Source organism: Arachis hypogaea, chromosome 19, assembly GCF_003086295.3.
Source record: "Arachis hypogaea cultivar Tifrunner chromosome 19, arahy.Tifrunner.gnm2.J5K5, whole genome shotgun sequence".
Classification (NCBI taxonomy): Eukaryota; Viridiplantae; Streptophyta; class Magnoliopsida; order Fabales; family Fabaceae; genus Arachis; species Arachis hypogaea.
The window spans coordinates 15,018,366-15,037,354 of record NC_092054.1 but is presented as its reverse complement, the minus strand read 5'-3'; the positions used below and the strand labels follow the sequence as shown (position 1 = coordinate 15,037,354).

The 18,989-nt window shown below is 30.0% G+C and overlaps 4 protein-coding genes across 13 annotated transcripts; 2 read left to right on the top strand and 2 right to left on the bottom strand.

Moving 5' to 3' along the window:
* The first annotated feature begins 702 nt into the window (after positions 1-702).
* LOC112779361 (dimethylnonatriene synthase) lies at positions 703-7,767 on the top strand. The gene is made up of 2 exons (XM_025823599.3): positions 703-2,011; positions 6,905-7,767. Exons 1-2 carry the CDS (start codon positions 1,061-1,063, stop codon positions 7,532-7,534), a joined length of 1,581 nt encoding a protein of 526 aa, XP_025679384.1. The 5' UTR covers positions 703-1,060; the 3' UTR covers positions 7,535-7,767.
* Positions 7,768-10,312: 2,545 nt separating this feature from the next.
* LOC140182154 (serine/threonine-protein phosphatase 7 long form homolog) lies at positions 10,313-10,923 on the top strand. The gene is made up of 3 exons (XM_072228280.1): positions 10,313-10,368; positions 10,461-10,551; positions 10,651-10,923. The coding sequence occupies exons 1-3, from the start codon at positions 10,313-10,315 to the stop codon at positions 10,921-10,923; spliced, it is 420 nt and encodes a 139-aa protein (XP_072084381.1).
* Positions 10,924-10,949: 26 nt separating this feature from the next.
* LOC140182153 (uncharacterized) lies at positions 10,950-12,195 on the bottom strand. Its single transcript, XM_072228279.1, has 2 exons — positions 11,474-12,195; positions 10,950-11,073 (listed from the first exon to the last, which is right to left on the bottom strand). The coding sequence occupies exons 1-2, from the start codon at positions 12,193-12,195 to the stop codon at positions 10,950-10,952; spliced, it is 846 nt and encodes a 281-aa protein (XP_072084380.1).
* A 632-nt stretch (positions 12,196-12,827) lies between these two features.
* Positions 12,828-17,239, bottom strand: LOC112777219 (uncharacterized). Of its 10 annotated transcripts, none has more exons than XR_011878118.1 (4): positions 16,907-17,239; positions 15,352-15,473; positions 14,420-14,656; positions 12,828-13,310 (listed from the first exon to the last, which is right to left on the bottom strand). XR_011878118.1 is itself a non-coding variant. In XM_072228875.1 (3 exons), the coding sequence occupies exons 1-3, from the start codon at positions 17,134-17,136 to the stop codon at positions 14,839-14,841; spliced, it is 381 nt and encodes a 126-aa protein (XP_072084976.1). In that variant the 5' UTR covers positions 17,137-17,239; the 3' UTR covers positions 14,236-14,838. The 10 variants fall into 10 exon arrangements, 6 of the variants coding, with proteins under 6 accessions (XP_072084976.1, XP_025677328.1, XP_025677322.1 ...); XR_011878116.1 differs by having other exon boundaries at positions 14,420-14,580; XR_011878117.1 differs by having other exon boundaries at positions 14,420-14,580; positions 15,352-15,470; positions 16,907-17,233.
* Positions 17,240-18,989: the final 1,750 nt, after the last annotated feature.

Below are 18,989 nucleotides of genomic sequence, written 5' to 3'. Positions count from 1 at the left end.
TTTTTAACTTAAACGAATTAGTATAAAAAGGTTGACAAGAGAGAGAGGGGTCTAGTGAATATATCCACTAATTGATTACAAAAAAGTTTTATCAATTCGATTTAAACCTTTTGATGCATAAGATGATAATCGATCTCTAAATGTTTAACTCGTTCATGAAAAAATAAGATTCGTCGTAATATAAAAAATATTATGATTGTTAAAAATACTTAAATATATAGTTAGAGTGTTAATTTTTAGTTTTCATATGCTCCAATCCTTTTGTATTTTTTGAGCAAATAAATATATAATTCTATGTGTAAAAAAAAGTATATATCTTTTTTGAAATTTAAACATGTAAGTTTTCCTATAAATAATAAAACAAATAAAGGATTGTTTAAGAATATTGTGATGCACTTATTATAAATCTTTAAGGATAAAAGAAGTATTAAATTTTTGAGAAAAATTTGAGAACAACTTATAAATTTCTGAATTAAAAAATAAAAATATTAAATATTTAAATAAGTTTCTAAAAATTTGTAATTAAGTCTCTAAAAAAATAAAATTGAAGACTAAAAGACAATTAGTGTCCAGCGTTATATAATTCTTCAATGATTTACTTAGTGACTTTTTTAAAAAACCTATAAATCTACCAAAATTTTCCAGTGAATTATTTAATACTTTAGTTTCTTCAAATATTATAATTGACCACAAAATCTACCTATTCTGATCATGAATGGCTACAATCACTTCTCATTATGAAATATCATTCTTGTTGAACAAAATATTTGAGAGTAGTCTATTTTTTGGTTGAAGATTGAAGAGTAAAATTAACAACCAAGTTGAGTTGGTCTAATGGTTAACTCACTAGTGTGTTTAGAGAATTTAAATCTTACCTTTTACTAAATTTATAAAGAATGCACAACAAAATTATATATTTTTTATTTTTTTTTTAACTTAAACAAAATAGTCGTCACTTTATCTTGAGAAAGTATTTATTGCCGAGTACAGAGATTTTGATCCTTATAAATGCAAGTGCAGCTAGCATTGTGTATTGTACATATTCTCCTAGAGACATACCATGGATTTGGATATTAATTCTCTCCAAACTCTTATTTTGGCTTTGTTAATCTTATACTTCACCATAAGGTCCATTAGATCACATAACAATAGTGGATCCAAAAAAAGAAATATCAAAACCAAAGTTCCTGAAATACCAGGGGGTTTACCCATCATAGGTCACCTTCATCTTCTCAATGATAAAATCCCTTATTTTAGAACCTTCTCAGCCATGGCTGAAAAATACGGCTCAATCTTCGCTCTCCGGCTCGGCTGCCACCCTATAATCATGGTTAGCAGCGCAGAGATCGCCAAAGAATGCCTCACAACGAAAGACAGAGTCTTTGCCTCGCGGCCGGACACGGCCGCAGGCAGATTCTTGGGCTATGACAATGCCGTTTTTGGTCTCGCGCCATACGGACAGTACTGGCGCGAAATCAGAAAAATCGCGACGCTCGAGCTTCTCTCGAGTTCCAGGCTTGAGAAGCTGAAATACATCAGAGACAGAGAGATTTACACTCTTGTCAAAGATTTGTTCAGTTTTTGTAACTGCCACGGGAACTCGAATAAGTTAGTTAGTGTAACCATAAGTGATTTAATAGAGCACATGACGTTTAACATTAATGTGCAGATGATAGCAGGGAAAAGGTTCAGTGATGAAGCGATTAAGGAAGAAGATAGTGAAGGATGGAGATTAAGGAAAGCGATTAGAGATGCTACTTATCTTAGTGGTGTTTTTGTTGTAGCTGATGCGATTCCATGGCTTGGTTGGTTTGATTTTCAAGGGTATGTGGGTTTTATGAAGAGAACTGCTAAGGAATTGGACTCTATTCTTCATAGGTGGATGGTTGAACACATTGAGAAAAGAGGTGAATTTGAGAATGATTTTTTGGATGTGATAATTTCAGCATTTGAAGAAAATGATGAGATTTATGGCCATAAGAGGGACACAGTTATCAAAGCAACAGCACTGGTATGTTTCACTGCGTTAATTACTATTACTGCTAATTACTACTAATATATATATAATATCCGGTTTATAATTTTGGTTAATAATTGAATTACTAATTTTCAGGAACCGGATATTTCTAAAAATTGGGCCGGTTCATCGGTCATCAAATCAATCCGGTTCAAGATAAATACTGATTTACAAAGATTTGTCAAAAACTAAAAAACATCAAATAATTGGTTAATTAATCGAACCATTCCAATTTTTAGTAATTAACTAATTTAAAAAATAAAATATTAAAATATATTTTTTTAAAATATTATATATTTTTATATATAAATATATTATTTTATTATATTCAATTTAATTTCAATTAAAATTTTTTAATTTTTTAATTTCTAACTCTACTTATTTGATTAATGATTTAGTTTTCAGAAACTTGGCTAATCTGATTCGGAATGCTTAGCTAAGAAGCAAATTTTCTGTAACTAAATTTGTTGCTGATAATTATTCGCATAGAGTTATATATTATATAATATATAATATTAGGATATAAATATTTTGATTTGTCTCCGTAACTTCAAACTAAAATGCCTATCCTGTCTCAAACTAAGAAATCTATAACATCAGATTTTGAATAATTATGGTATTTTTGTCAAAATAAAATATAAGATATAACTTATATGTAACCTATGCTAATTAATAATAAGCCAGACTTTTGGTATGTGATACTAATAACTAACTAAAAACATATCATGTATTTTCAGTTGATATTTATATATCGAAATTTTTGTGGATCGTAGTCATTGTTGGAGAAGTTTTAGACATAAACATGCCACGTTGCCAACCTTGTTTTATATATGATAGAGTCTATCATGATTATCATTTTAGTAGCTAGAATGGATATAAAAATTTAGTAACACTTATAAAGTATTAAAAATTATATGTTTGCAACATTTTTTATTTTTATTTTTAAATTAAAATATATTTTTAAATATTAAAAAAATAGTTGTAAAATTACATAATCATAATAACAATAATACCTTTATATATAGGTACATATTAATTTGCTTAAACTATGATGACTACAATGTCTTAAAAATTAAAAAATTATTAAAATTAAATTAATATTTTTATTATTTAATAATATTTTTTAATTTAAAAATAAAAAAATATTATTAAAATATAAAAAATTTGTGACTTTAATTTTACAATATTTGTATAGGTACTGAAACATCTATGTACTAAAATTTGCCATATATATCCAATGGTTCTTAATTAACAAGGACATAATAGTCATAAATATGAAAAAATGCAACACAACACAACAGCTGCCCACAAAATTTGTTCTGTACATATTTGTGGCCTAGCTTTTTGTGGTGGTCCTTCTGCCTAACTAACTGGTGAAAAAGATTGCCAATATGGATGAAGTCTGTTTGTATTCTGTTTTTTGTTATGATATTTAAAAATTATTGTTTAATTGTTAAAAAATTTAAATAATTAATAAAAAATTAAAAAATTTAAAATTTAAAAATTTTTAAATATTAAAAATTAATCATAAAAAATAAATTAGACAAAAACTACCCACAAAATAAGACACATTATAGAATTGACCTTTTACTGTTTACAAATACTAACTGAAGCTACTTTATGCAACTATGTATGAATAGCTTTAATAATCCAATAAGTTTAACAAAACTTGACCATTGATCATTGGTGCATGAAGTTGCAAAACTTGAGTCTCATTTCATTTTCTTTTTTGTTATTCGGCCATCTAATTTTGATTGATATGCACGTTGATATTTCATGTGTAGCTTCTACTAAAGTGATATAAATGAAGAATATATTTAAAATTATTTCTGAATTTCTTTTAATATGTTAAGGGTATGTGAGCCAAGTACAATAGTAACAAAAATGTTATTCCTAAGAGAAGGCGATCTCTATTTAAAAAAAATAACGATATTAGTATTGGTAATAATGATGGTAGAAGAGATAATAATGATGATAAATATAATTATATAATAAAAATATAAAAGTAAAAGTCATAATGATGAGGATAAAAAAAGAGATAATAATAATAGCCATAATTGATCATATTATTAAAAAAAATTGTGAAATTTAAAATTCTATAAAATATAAATAAAATCTCTATAAAATAATTATCGTTATTATTTAACAAATTTTTTAATAAAGTTATTTCTCAGGAATCGTGGGATGTCAACGCATGTTGCATGTTTTTTAGTTTAACGACACAATAATGTCAATGGAATTTAGCATTGGATTATATTATAACTATTAGTTTGTAATTTAAGGATTAAAATATTACAACAACAACAATGAAGCTTTGTCTCATTAGATGGGATCGATTATATGGATCAAATGATTCATTGAACTTTATCATGTATCATATTTTCAAAGAGACCGTGTAATATAGATCTTATTTGACTACTTTATGGATGGTCTTCCTCTATCTTTCATCCCTTATCCATCTTCCATCTCATCTACGCTCTTGATTGGGTGTTCTGTCGGTCTTCTTCTCACATGTCTAAACCACCTGAGATGTGATTTTACCATCTTTTCCACAATAGATGCTAATCCAACTCTCTCTCTCTCTCTTATATCTTCGTTTCTTATTCTATTCAATCGCGTATGACCACTCATCCATCTCAACATCTTCATCTTTGCCACGCTTAACTTATGTTCGTACTCCCTTTTGGCTGCCCAACACTTTGTACCATAAAGCATAACCAGTCTAATAGCAATGTCATAGAATTTACTTTAAAGTACGCGCTTGCGCGCCTATGTGTGCGTGTGCACGTGTACGTATGTGTGTGCGTACATGTCTAATAGGCTGTTTAGTTTGTGAGCCCCTATCCAATTTCGGGACCCCCGAGATTGGGCCCGATTCCGATATAGGTTTTTCGAAAATTAATTATTTGAATTCTTATTATTTAGTTACTAAATTAGACTTTATTTTAGTGAGCATAGAAATTTTTTTTTTTTGTTTAACATAATAAGAGATTATAAATACCTTATAAATTATTGTAGTTGTCATTGAGTGACTAGAGATGTAAACCCTTCTTTTTGGGTTTCGTAATGAAACCATAGTATGGACAAGTGAGGTTGAACGAGTTTCTCTATTGTTGCATCTAGGAATTGGGTAGAAGGTTGAGTGAGTCCCTTCGATTCATCCCAAACTATGGTGTAGACAAATTAGGTTGAGGAGTCCCTTTCTTGTTGTATCAAGAAACTTGATAAAAAGTTGAATGATTCTCTTTGTATTCAATTTCAACCTATCCTTTTGTTTTCTATTTTCTATTTTCAATTTCAATTCATTTTTTTCTATTTCAATTCTTATCTTCTTATTTATTATTAGTTCTTCTTTTTTATTATTGAATATCAAATTTTAGATATTAGATTAATTCTTATTAATCTATATTTGTTCTTCTTGTGTCCTAAAAAAAATCCAGTGCCTTTCGCATTTTTTTATGTTATTGTCATTTCTATCTTCTTTGTTTGTATGTTATTATATTTTTGTTGTTTTTGTTGATTTTATTGTTTAAAAAAAATAAAAAAATATACAGAGCAACAAAAAAAGATAAAAAAAACGGAAAAAAATGTATTTCTTATATTTGTTCTTTTTATATACTATTTTATTCAACTACAAAATTCGAGGACAAATTCTTGTCAAAAAAGAAAGAAAATGATACGTGTTTCAAATGTTCGTAATATGAATAGTTCAAATATTATTTAGTAATTATTAGTTTATATTATAAGTATTAAAATGTTTAATTTAATTTTATGTATTTTAATTTTTTTTATTTAATTACTAGATTGTATGTTATGTTATTGGGTTTAGAATTTTTTTATTTAACCTAATAAGAGGTTATAAATATCTCATGAACTATTATAGTCATTATTGAGTGATTAGAGATGTACAAATCTCTTTTTTGAATTTTGTGATGAAACTATGGCGTGGACAAGTGAAATTGAATAAGTGCCTCTCTTATTGTATCGAAAAATTGAATAGAAGATTAAGTAAATCCCTTTTATTCAATTTTCAAATTACAGTGTGAACAAGTTAAATTGAAGAGTCTCTTTGTTGTTGCATTAAAAAATTAAATAAAAAATTGAATGACTTTTTTTTATCCAATTTCAACCTATCCTTTTATTTTTTATTTTTTATTTTTAATTTTAATTCATTTTTTTATTTCAATTTTTACCTTCGTGTTTATTATTAGTTTTTTTCTTATCATTATACTTCAAAACTTAATATAAAAAATCGGTCACTATATATTTGTATATTTTTATAAATATTATTTTATATATTTTTTAACAAAATAATCCGTTATTAGAATGATAAAAAAATTTGCAATAAAATAATCAAATTTCTCATGACAAAATAATCAATTTTTTTAAAAACAGTATGATAAAAAAAATTTAGAATCACTAAATATTTATTTTTAGCGGAGACAAATTTTTTATATCCATAATATAGCAAAATTGATTACACTCATGCAATACATATCCTTTTCCATAACTATAAATCTTTTTTATTATAAATACATATCTGGTTTGATTATATATGGTAATGATTTTCATTACAAATATGTTTTATTATAATTGTGAATCTAGTTAATAAAGATTGCATTGTTTCTAATATTGTGAACCACTCCATATCCATGACTGATTTTGTGATTGTTTATACTTTATATAGCACTACTCAAACTATATATCTATTTGACTTTTTTTTTTTTGGGTGACTATCTATTTGACTATTTGGTTGCTAAATAATAATAAATAAATATTTTTTTGTCTTTTGTTCTTTTTCCTTCACATGAGTGGAAAACAAAATATTTATTTCATTTGGTCAACGAAAAACAGTGGACTCACCAACTTTAATTTTGTTGTATGCAGATGCTTGTCCTAACTGGATCAGGAAGCACAGCCATAACATTAACATGGGCACTATCCTTACTCTTAAACCACCCAAATGCCATGAAAGCTGCCAAAGAAGAGTTAGATACCATCGTCGGAAAACACAAATGGGTCCAAGAATCCGACATCAAAGACCTCAAATACCTCCAAGCCATTGTCAAAGAGACTCTTCGGCTCTACCCACCGGCACCCTTAACCGGTATACGGGAAGCCACAGAAGACTGCTATCTCAACGGTTACTATATCTCAAAGGGCACTCGCTTGTTCATCAATCTGTGGAAGCTCCATAGGGATCCCAAAACATGGTCTAATCCTAATGCTTTTGAGCCTGAGAGGTTCCTTAACGCTTGTTCAGGGGTCGATTTTCGCGGTCAGGACTTCGAGTTTATACCATTTAGCTCCGGAAGAAGGTCGTGCCCTGGCATGACGTTTGGAATGCAAGTTGTGCATTTGACGTTGGCTAGGTTGATTCAGGGTTTCGATATGTCAACAAAGGGTGGTGCTGAAGTTGATATGAGTGAAGGGTTAGGTGTGGCCTTGCCTAAGAAACATGCCCTTGATATTGTTCTCAAACCTCGTCTTCCTTTGGAGCTATATGAAGGCCTTTGAATGCATGTATGGGAAGTAGAGAAATAATTCTGTATTTTAAAAATATATCTAGTATATATTTTAAGAATATTCACAATTATGTATCAAAGAAAAAGGTGACTGAACATTTACAATTGTAGTCTTGTAAGAATATAAGGGATGCAGGAGAATAATGAGGTCATTTGAGAAATAAATTGTAGTTGTATTACTCTTACTGGTATCAATAAAGGACAAAAGTATCCTGTTGCTTATTACTTTTAAAAGCTTACTGGAAAATAATTGCTTATTTTTAAAAGTTTAAATCTGAAGCTAGATGATATTTATTACCAAATTACATGCGCTTTTTAATTTGTATATTGGGACTGAAATAATGTTTTTCACCGTTATTGAGACTCTGTGTGTAATCCTTGGATATAGACAATGACAAAAGATAAATCGAAAGCTCAGATTTACAACACCACAAATCGAAGGGTTAGTTTTCTTCAAATCAAACCCTCAGATTTGAATACAACTGGAACACACTTATGAGACAATCGGATGGCCAAAAATAAATCAACGAAAGATCGAACGGTGAATGCAATGATGCCCGAAATCTGAGGCTCAAATTTCACTCTTCATCAATCTAACGGGCAGGGTTATATCAACAATGATCAATGGTAAAAGAGGACTCTACAATTTTGAGCCTCAGTATTGTGGATTTGTGGTCAGTAACCACCTGTGCCCCATGCACATGGAGTGAATGGGACTTGATAGCAATTGTACGAGAGTATCTCTTGCTTCTCTCTTCATTCATCCCTTTCAATTCCATTTGGTTCAGTTTCAGCAATCTTTCTTCATCTTTTACCTTTCATAGCTCCAAATTCATACATTTACAATAAATAAAAACCACAATACCTAAGAAAAAAAAATTAAAGAAAAAGATCGAACTTCATATTATTAACTATCTTAGCCAACCTCATTATGTAAGTATTTTTGTTAATTTTTTTAATATAAATAAAAAAATAATTATATTGTAGATTTGATGTAATTTATAGTAAATATATTATAGTTAAACATATATTGTTTGTTGATAATGGTTATATATATATATATATATATCGTCCTGAACTTTATATTATTAACTATCTTAGCCAACTTCATTATGTAAGTATTTTTGTTAATTTTTTTTAATATAAATAGAAAAATAATTATATTGTAGATTTGATGTAATTTATAGTAAATATATTGTAGTTAAACATATATTGTTTGTTGATAATAGTTAATTTAGTCTTTTATATATATATATATATATATATATATATATTATAATATTAGTTTGTTCGTTTATAATAATAATAATAATAATAATAATAATAATAATTTTGTAGGTAAAAAAAATTAGTAGAATATTAGTTATTATATGATTAGATTTGTTTTATAGGTTTATTAATTGTATTTGTTTGAGTAAAATAGTAATTAGAATTTAGTTTAGTGGGTAGTTTTATTGATGACAGTTGTTGCTGGAATTTTTGGTAGTTTTTATTTAGTGTTAGTGACATAATAATTTAATTAAGCACTATTAATAGAGTTTAATTTCTCTATAATTATATTAATTATTTTAGATTGTAGGAGAATATAAATTAGAATTCTTAAATTTATTTTATAGATTTAGTAATTGTATTTGTTAGTAGAATGGTAATTAAAATTTAGTGGAATGATTAAAATTATTGATACCACCTGATTAGATTTATTTTATAAATTTAGAAATGTTGATTAAGAAATATTAATAATTATATTAATAGAGTGTAGTTTGTGAATAATCTTATAAATTCATTTGAGTTGTATGAGAATGTAAATTAGTACTTTTAATTTAATGAATAAACTATACTTGTAACAAAATAGATAGCAATTTGAACTAATTATTGTCATAATTTAAATAATTAAGTTATTGGAGATAATTATTAATTAGTTTTTGTGTTAAAATATAAGTAATAATGGTCATTTTGTTGATAAGAAGCTTAGTGATAATGACAACTAAGTATAGAGGTTAATTTATTTTTTGTTTGGGTGTATATTTAATGTTAGTTATAAGTCTTTGTACTCATGTATGATTAACTACCAAAAGATAACTTGAGTTAATTATTCGTCTATATTTTGTAGGGCACAAAAACTTTGAGGTGTGTTCACATGAACTCATCGGGATTATACAATCCGATTGTTAAGCTTCTTGTCCAAGCCATTGGATTTTATCATGTATCCTAAGTTGGAGTGATCCAAGGTCAGTCAGCTTTGGTAACAGCTCTAGTAGAGAGATGGTATCCAGATACTCATACCTTCCATCTCCCGACGGGTGAGTGCGCCGTTACGTTGGAGAATATGGCTCTAATCCTAGGTATTCCGATAAATGGTCTACCCGTGACAGGAACAACCATAACTAGTCAGGAAGCCATGGAATCTGAATGCTTACATCAATTTGGAGTTGCACCGAGAACCAGTGATTGCAGAGGAAGTTATATCAAGATGACCTGGATTAAAAATGTGAAAGAAATATTAATTTTGAATGATCGAGTTGCCATGGAAAAGTACGTTAAATGCCATATATTGTTGTTGTTTGGGTCAATCTTGTTTGCTGATAAGTCTGGGTCAGCGGTTTACTGAAAATTTCTTCCATTGCTTCGTGACTTCTCACAGATACACGAAATTAGATGAGGATCGACATCCCTAGCACACTTGTACAGAGCATTGTGTAGAGCATCTCGATTTAACTGTAAAGAGATTGATGGTCCACTGACATTGTTGCATATTTGGGCTTGGATTCGTATGCCGGTTCTTGCCCCGATTTCTAGAACCCCGTGGTTCTTTTCACTGGCTAACCGGTAATATCAATTGTTAAATGAGATTGAATATTGTGTTACTTTCTATTGCAATATCTGGTTTGAAACTTTAGTAATAAAAAAAATGTTGACAGATGGCGTAACTGGGAGCATCATAATTGGCAATATAGATATCATACTGTTGCTTATTTTAGGGGATTGTTAGATGAAGTTCAGGAAGGTCAGGTGTATTCTCATCCATTGATATAGAAACATCTGGATATACATGTTTCTTGATGCCTTCGTATTATGTAGTGCTTAATAATATTTTTTTATCCAATCCAGTTTGTTTGGGAAGCTTACGACGTTGATCGGATAGAGGCAGATGTCATTCCAGAAGACATCTGTAGTCAATCAGAAATTTGGAGTGCAACGATACCATTGATATCGTTTGAGACTCTTGAGTGGTATGCAACCGATAGGTGTAGGAGACGATTTGGGTTCGTACAGGGTGTGCCACATCAGGAGAGGTCTCTAGATGGCCAACATGGTAAGATTTTGACCGGACCCAAAAATTTGGATTGGTCTGTCACACACAGATTTTGGATAATGCAGTAGACCAACCGATATAGTCATGTCCTAATTCATGAGCCTGTGAAATTAACCTGAATGTTCCCGGCTGCGCGTTGATTTGCATGCAATTTAGAGGTCACGGTCTCTGAAAACACATAACCAGCATTAATTCGAGCCTCCGCTTCAGCCCTTTTCCTGGTGAATAACTCATTCAGTCTGTAAAATGTTGCCTTTACAAGTGCAGTGACTGGGAGATTAAGCGCCCCCTTCAATACCGAATTAATGCACCTCCACTAAATTTGTAGTCATGTGACCCCATCGATATCCACCATCGAATGCCAAAGCATACTGTTCACGAGGAATTCTGTCCAGCCACCTTGTGTATGCTTCACCCCGCTCGCGTAAACGTTCGTAATGCAACTAGTATTCGCGCACTGTCCTAGAGTATCCTGCGACACAGAAAAAACAAGACATCCATTACAATGACGGTTACTATAACATGCAAACTATGTATTTATTTTAGTTACCTATGTTGACGATAAGCTTTTGGAGATATGGTGCCTTAAATTTTCTCAAAAAATTAGACTCTATATGCCTGATGCAGAACATGTGGAAAGCTCTCGGAGGCGACCAAGCTCCATTATTGCGTTCCACGGCCGAACTTATAGAATCGTGTCGATCAGAGATAAAGCCCACACCATCCCGTGTCACCACATGTCGTCGCAAATTACTAAGGAAAAAATACCACGCATCAGAAGTCTCACCCTCGACAATAGCAAATGCAATGGGCACTATATTGTTGTTTCCATCCTGTGAAACTACCACCAACAGACAACCCTTATATTTTCCATATAAATGAGTCCCGTCTACCTGTACAACTGGTTTGCAGTGCCTGAATGCTCTAATGCAAGGGTAATAACTCCAGAAAACCCGATGTAGCACCCGAATATTAGGAACCAAGTCATCCCCCTGATAACAAGGCATGGTCTCAAAGTGGACGGCTGCTGATGGCTCCTTAGCACACATGACTTCAAACCATATAGGCAGAGCTTCATAGGAAGCCTCCCAACCTCCAAATATTTTTTCTACTGACTTCTGCTTTGCCAACCATGTTTTCCGATAACTTATAGTGTAATTAAACTTTGATTGAACTTCAGCAATGACAGATTTTACCTTTATGGATGGGTCAGCTTCTACCAATGTCTTAATGGCTTCTGCAATTATGATTGAATCCAGCTTGAAATGGTCTTGAGAAATACTTGATCTAGTGCAAGTGTGACTACCATTATATCTTCTAATTTCTGAACAATACTTCATCTGGATCATGCTAACCCTAATCAGTCAATTACAACTTGTTCCGTACTGTGTACATTTGGCATAGAATGTTTGGGGTTCTGATTCATACATCCGGTAATCTACGCCTCTTCGGATAGCATAATCTTTAACTGCTGCAATCACAAATTCGCGAGAACTAAATTCCATCCCCACGACAAATTCACCATCTGCCACAACCAAAGGCTCTACAACAACAATATCATGATATAAATTCACAAAAGTACATGTACAAGTATATATAAATACATACAATTTTATTAAACAAATTATAAATATATAAATTTATAATAAAATATTAATATAAAAATACATTAATATATCCATTCACGTAAATATATAACTTTCATGTTAACAAAAAATATAAGTTATATTATTCGGTAACCGTATAATATAACATAAGAATGTATTATACGGTTATATAATAATATCAACATATTATCTAAATTTAAATAAATATATACATAGATTTTAAATTTTGAATACTTGGACAAAATATATAATAGACATACATAAATAAATATACAAATATGTATAATATAAATTATATAACCATATAATTCTTAAATATAATTTAACTTTAATATATATATAATTTAATTTTATACACATCAGGATAATAATAATCATACTAATTGTCTTCAATAATAATATATAATAGTGCAATTTATATTTTAATTCTACAAATACAGTTACACATCACTACAGAACCTAATAATAACCATACTATTTGACATCAAATTTAATTATTTATATCATAAAGTTACTGTATAATTATCTAAACTACATACTTGCATTAAAATTTTTAGGATATTCTGGTGCATGCATAGCCTCCAGATCTAATGCACGCATAAAAGATGGCTCTTCGAATGGTTGCTGATTTGCTAGTGCATTTGTCACTTCCGCCACATCTGTCTCCATGATGTCATCAGCTTCATCATCGTTTTCGTTTGGCTGAACAACCTCATAGTTGCTGGAACTCAATGTACAGCTCAATAAATGACACTCGTGATCGACTTTCGAAGTAGACTGAAAACATCTCTTGCATGCTCCCTTCATCCGATATAAAATACTCGATATCATCTTCGGTATATGCGGATCTATTCTTTCGCAAATAACACATTTTAGTTCTTCAAATAGTATTGTAAAAGGAACAATAACATCATATGGATTCTCGCATACAAATCTTACTCCCTCAGGTGTTTGTAATAATATCTGACCATGATAATATAATTTTAACATAATTCTATCCTCCATTTTTTTTCAAAACAATGTCTCTCCTTTCAGCATTAGTTCAAAGTTGCAAAAATGAAAAAGAAAAACCCAGGCTTAGAACGAAGAAGGAAAAGATGAATTGAAGATGAATTGAAGAAGACGAAGTGTACGAGGAGAGTATATATATATTACAAATCTGACCCTCAGTTTTCAATTTTAATGAATTAAAGTTTTTTTAAATTCGAAAAATTGATCCACAAATTTCAATTTTGCATTTCATGAATTTTTTTTTAATCCAAAACTTACCTTCCGATTTGCTTTCTTCTATAAAAAAAAAAAAATCTAAATCCACACAAATCAAAGCACCGATATGTCCACTCCTTAATTTAAATTTTACATTATTAAAATCTGACCCTATGTTTTCTAACCCCCTACAAAACTGAGGCTCCGATTTATATTTTTCAATTTTAAAAAAAAATCAACTCCATATCTTTCAAAAACACACCAGGTTTCCATATCCAAGCATAACATGTATTCCAAATTCATAACTAAATAAATGAGCCAATTACATGCATGTGTAAATCTTATCTTTCTGGTTGTCTCCTGTTACAAACTTACACTTGTAGTCTTGTGTAAGAATATATGGATTGCAGTAGAATTATCAAGTTAGGGAAACAAAATGTCGTTGTGTACCCAAATTGTAGTGGTATTAAATATTAATATATAAATATACGATTTAGCTAACATGTACTTTAAGGGTATATGTTAAAATTACCAATTAAAATAAAGTTTTATAGAAAAAATACAAACTTTAAATTTCCAATGCATTTATTAAAATAATAATTTTAAAAACTTCTACTAATAATAACATTAACATGTGCTAAACCCATAAATATATTGGCTGCTAACATCCAAATAAAGATAGATATAAGAAGGAACTCAGACTTCTAACAAGTGCAGACTCTCCTTGTTATAATACTACCAAACAACTCACCATAGATCCTCATCTCTGGCATGGACTAAATTAACATCCTTTAGTGCAGGATCTTCATCAACCACCTTGAAAACAACCCTTTCATGGATGCAGAAATTCTTGGAAGACGTTGCTTTCTTTGTTAAAGTATTACTTCTTTCCCTTCTTGCCTTGCTTCTTCTCTGTATGATATCAACAAAGAACTCCAGATGTGTTTGGAGAAGCCAAAAGATAAAAATTGTTTCAACAATTACTTATCTGCATAATCACTTTGTTATATAATTGATTATCTGGGAGTTAATTAATGTTTAGATATTTTAACTCGAGGGATTTAAGATAATACGTTGTGTTTGGACCATTCAAAAGAATGTTACTTTTTGTATGGTAAAATTACTGATAAGGTTATAGAATGATTGCTTACATTATTTAGTACTTAGGAGTTAGGATCCATTCGGTAAAAGCAACATTTCTGAAACAATAATCAGCTTTTACTTACAATCATAAACTTCAAAAAAAGATTTATACTTATAAACTATTTCGCAACTTACAATCTATTTTTTTATTTACCAAACTATTAGATTGTTTCAAAAAACTGTTTATAGAGATTATAAAACATGCTCTAGGTGCATTAGTGATAAGGGTTCATCAGTCCTAATCTTTCCATCCAATTTTTTCAATTTTAGTAACACCACACTTGACTTCATCTTGTGGATTTTGACTAAAAAACATATTTGAGACAAATATAAAGGAAGAAACAGTATGCAGGCCTGAATGACTTGCTCAATTTCTCAACTGTAACAGGTTCACTTGAGATTTGAGAATAAAGTACACATAACCCTAAACATATCAACACACACAAACTGCACTACATCTCTTTGCGTAAGTATCTATATAAGAAGATATATATTAAAAGTCTGTATTAATATGAGAATGCTGAGGACAAATTTGCTAACCTTGTTTCCTCCTTGCTTCAGATTTTGCAAAGAATTCTCTCCATTCATCAGTTAGAACAAAAATTGGCTCGTCATCTTCTTCCTCGTCATGTAGCTCTACATGCTCCAGCTCTTGTGAACTCCTTATACGAACAAAAAAGCATCAGAATAAGATCACCTTTCAAAGATAAACAAAACAACATCAAAGTCTTATCCCATTAGATTGAGTAAGTTACATGGATCAAATGAAGACAAAGATAAACAAAGAGGAGATATATATAGTGCTTAATGTGTTTCATGGGTTCGTAGTTACAACAACAAAATGGATACACCGGCAATGAAATCATGTGTAAACAAAATTGTAGAGTTCAATTTCCCTAGTCAACCAGGACAGCACAACATACAGTATCTATAGTAACATTGAACAATGTCACACTTATTTTGGCGATGGAAAAAAATGGATAATCAAACTAACCAGGACAATTATCACAGGAAAAATTCCTTAATTTTAAGGAAAAGATTATATATCTAGTCAGCTTGTGATCTTAAGGAAAAACTATTAGCTGGGGTGACAACAGCTCAATTACAAAAGTGAATAAGTGATTGGCATTACCCAACCACAAATTTGTCCATCGTTAGAGATCACAGAGACAGTTCCTCACACAATAATCCAATTCTAGGTTTCTAACCAAGAACAGCAGGTTTCCCTTAAACTTTTACAGTGTGAAGTGTGCCATTTTAGTTCCCTAAACACAAGGTGGAACTCAAAATCTAACTATCCAATGGTTGAATTCAGAATCTGTATACTCTTCAACACTTCCCAACATTGCACTTTCTAGCATCCTTTCAACTATCAAGAGAAATCAAATCACCCTTTCTATCTTGCCTATTGCCCTCACAATTTTTTGGCCCAAGGGTTGCTTATGTAAAATTCCGGAGATTCTTGCATGAGCAGAAATTTAACACATCACATTTACATAGACTCAATTATTTGAGTCCCAGGATTTTTATTGTTAGCTAGAGCCTAGAAGCATGGACAGGCCGACTAAGTGAGGTGTCTGTGTCCTATCATTTTAAAAATTGTGCGTCGAGTGTCCGTATCCTTGCTTTTGCTTCATAGATTATGAGTGTTTCTAAATGACTAAATGTGATGCAGTAGATTCGTGCTCATCCAGCAATTTTTTTTTCATAAAATCCTCCCTAACAAGAATAATTCCAAGATTCAAACCCCTTAACATTAAAAACCATATAGTTCTTCTGCAATCGCAATCTAGTTCAACTACTGCCATAAATTACTTAAGCAAAAGCAAACTTCAATTTGATTCTGCAAACTATCTAACACAAACTTAAATTTCCAACTACAGTAAGGGTCTAAGAATTCTGCAAGAAACCCTAACACTGGAAACTACCATATTGCTATAACCTATATATTTCCATTCTCTAACGATCCTATGAAATTAGCTACAGTTAAACCTTTGATCTTGCTTTTTTTCTTTTACTTTTTTTCTTCTCAACACAACTAGTGTTTCAATCATAAGAAAGAAAACACTGAGAGAGGAGAACGAAAGAATCTTACTGTGCAACAAAAGCGTTGGATTCTTCATTATACTTAGTAGCCTGTGAAGTTGGAAGGTGTAAGGGAGCAAAGAGGTGGGGATTCTGAGGAAGCGGACGGAGATACTGTGGCGGCGGTGGGAAGTGGTGGGTGTGGAGTGGGCAGTGGTGGCAGTGACCGCGGAGGGGGCAGTGGGGACAGTGTGCTTGTGGAAATGACCTCCGTACCCTGAATTCTTGTGACGAAGCCATTTTCCGTTACACTACGATTTTAGGTTCACCCACAACGGAAGAGAAATGTGATGCGAACAAAAAGAAGAATGACTTGGTGTTGCAAATGTCCTATGATAAGATCCGGGATAAGCATACATATAAAATATAAATTAATTTTTTAAATTATTTTTAATATTTTATTTTAATTATATTAAATATTTAAAATATTTTTTTATTTTATTAAATAATAATATATGCTATATCTACATTTATATTAAAAATATATGTTAAGAATAAAATTTAGCATGTTGATATATGATGATATTTATATGTATTTAAATATGTTTAAAAATTTTTTTTTATTTTTTATTAAAACACAGTTAGACACAATAGACACAAGTATCAATGAGTGTCGAATCTAAAATGTGTCCGACACACGAATACAACAACTCAACAAAGTGTCCGTGTTTCATAACAAATGTATAAACAGTAAACGAATAAACTCCTATTTTTAGACTTTTTTTTTTTATAAATAAAAAAATCATATTTATGTTTTTAGTTAAAATTCAAATTTTTTACTGTTTTAGATATTATTTCTTTATTTTACAATCAAGTACTATAATAATGCATTCACTACCAACACTATAACAAGAAAACAGGTCTCAAACTATAGCGCAAATTTGCATACGATATAGCTAGATAACTTATTATTATTAAATATATGATTATTTTAATTATTAAATAGTCATCCAATATTTGTCGTGAGCAAGAAAAACTAGAAAAGTTACAACATCAGAACGTTCATCTACAGAGAAGATTTGTAATTTGTTTTCGGATGAAGAAAATGAGATTTGTGATTTATTCCTAGATAAGACAGAGGATGAGTTTATTGGTAGTGATTGGAAGGAGATGAGATAGTATAATGGTAGTGGTGGTAAAGGGAAGGAGGCAGCGATATCGGCAATGACGGTAGTGAACAGGGACGGATCCATATGAGTGGATGTGGAGACAAGCGTCCCACTACAATTTGAAATTTTATTGAGTAGTATATAATAATAATATTTATTTGCTCCCACTAAATTATTAAATTTGACTTCACAATAATTTTTTATTCAACTTTTGACACTTGATAGTCAATTTGAAAATTTCATATTAGATGTCAGTTATAATGATCAATTTTTAAATTTAAATAAAATTTGTGTTCTTTCTTAGAGATCGACTCGAAAGAATATTATCTATCCATTTGTGTTTCTTCTTTTAAAATTAACTTTAATTTTTTTCATAATAACTACACTAATTGAATGAACTTTTTTAACTATGAATATCATCAAGAGCTAATTTGTATGAAAGTTGAGTTTTAAATGATTGTTAATAAAAAAAAAGGACATTTTAATTATATTATTAAGGTTTCAAAATTTGAAATATAAAAAATTAAATTTTAAATTATATGTTATTATTTAAATTACTATTTTAGTATTTTAATTTGTAATTAGATATTTTGAAACCTAATCATATTTTACAATAATAAAATATAATTATAAGAACAATTATGCTACGTATACATAAAATAATCACTTGTACAGAATAAATTTTAAAATATAAATTTTGAAATATAAAATATATATTAAAAATAAGTTAAATGATATATGTATTTATACACAAATTTATAATAGATAATTTGATAGCTAATTTTTTATGGAATAAATTATTATTTGTATCCATGAAAGATGCAAAACAAATGTATCCATATAAGAATAAAACGACAATTATACCCACGAAAGATAGCTTTCGTGTGCCAAGAATACCCTAACGGACCAATTGTGTAACCAACGTTCGGATATTCTTGGCACACGGAAGTCATCTTCTGTGGTTATAATTGTCATTTTATTTTT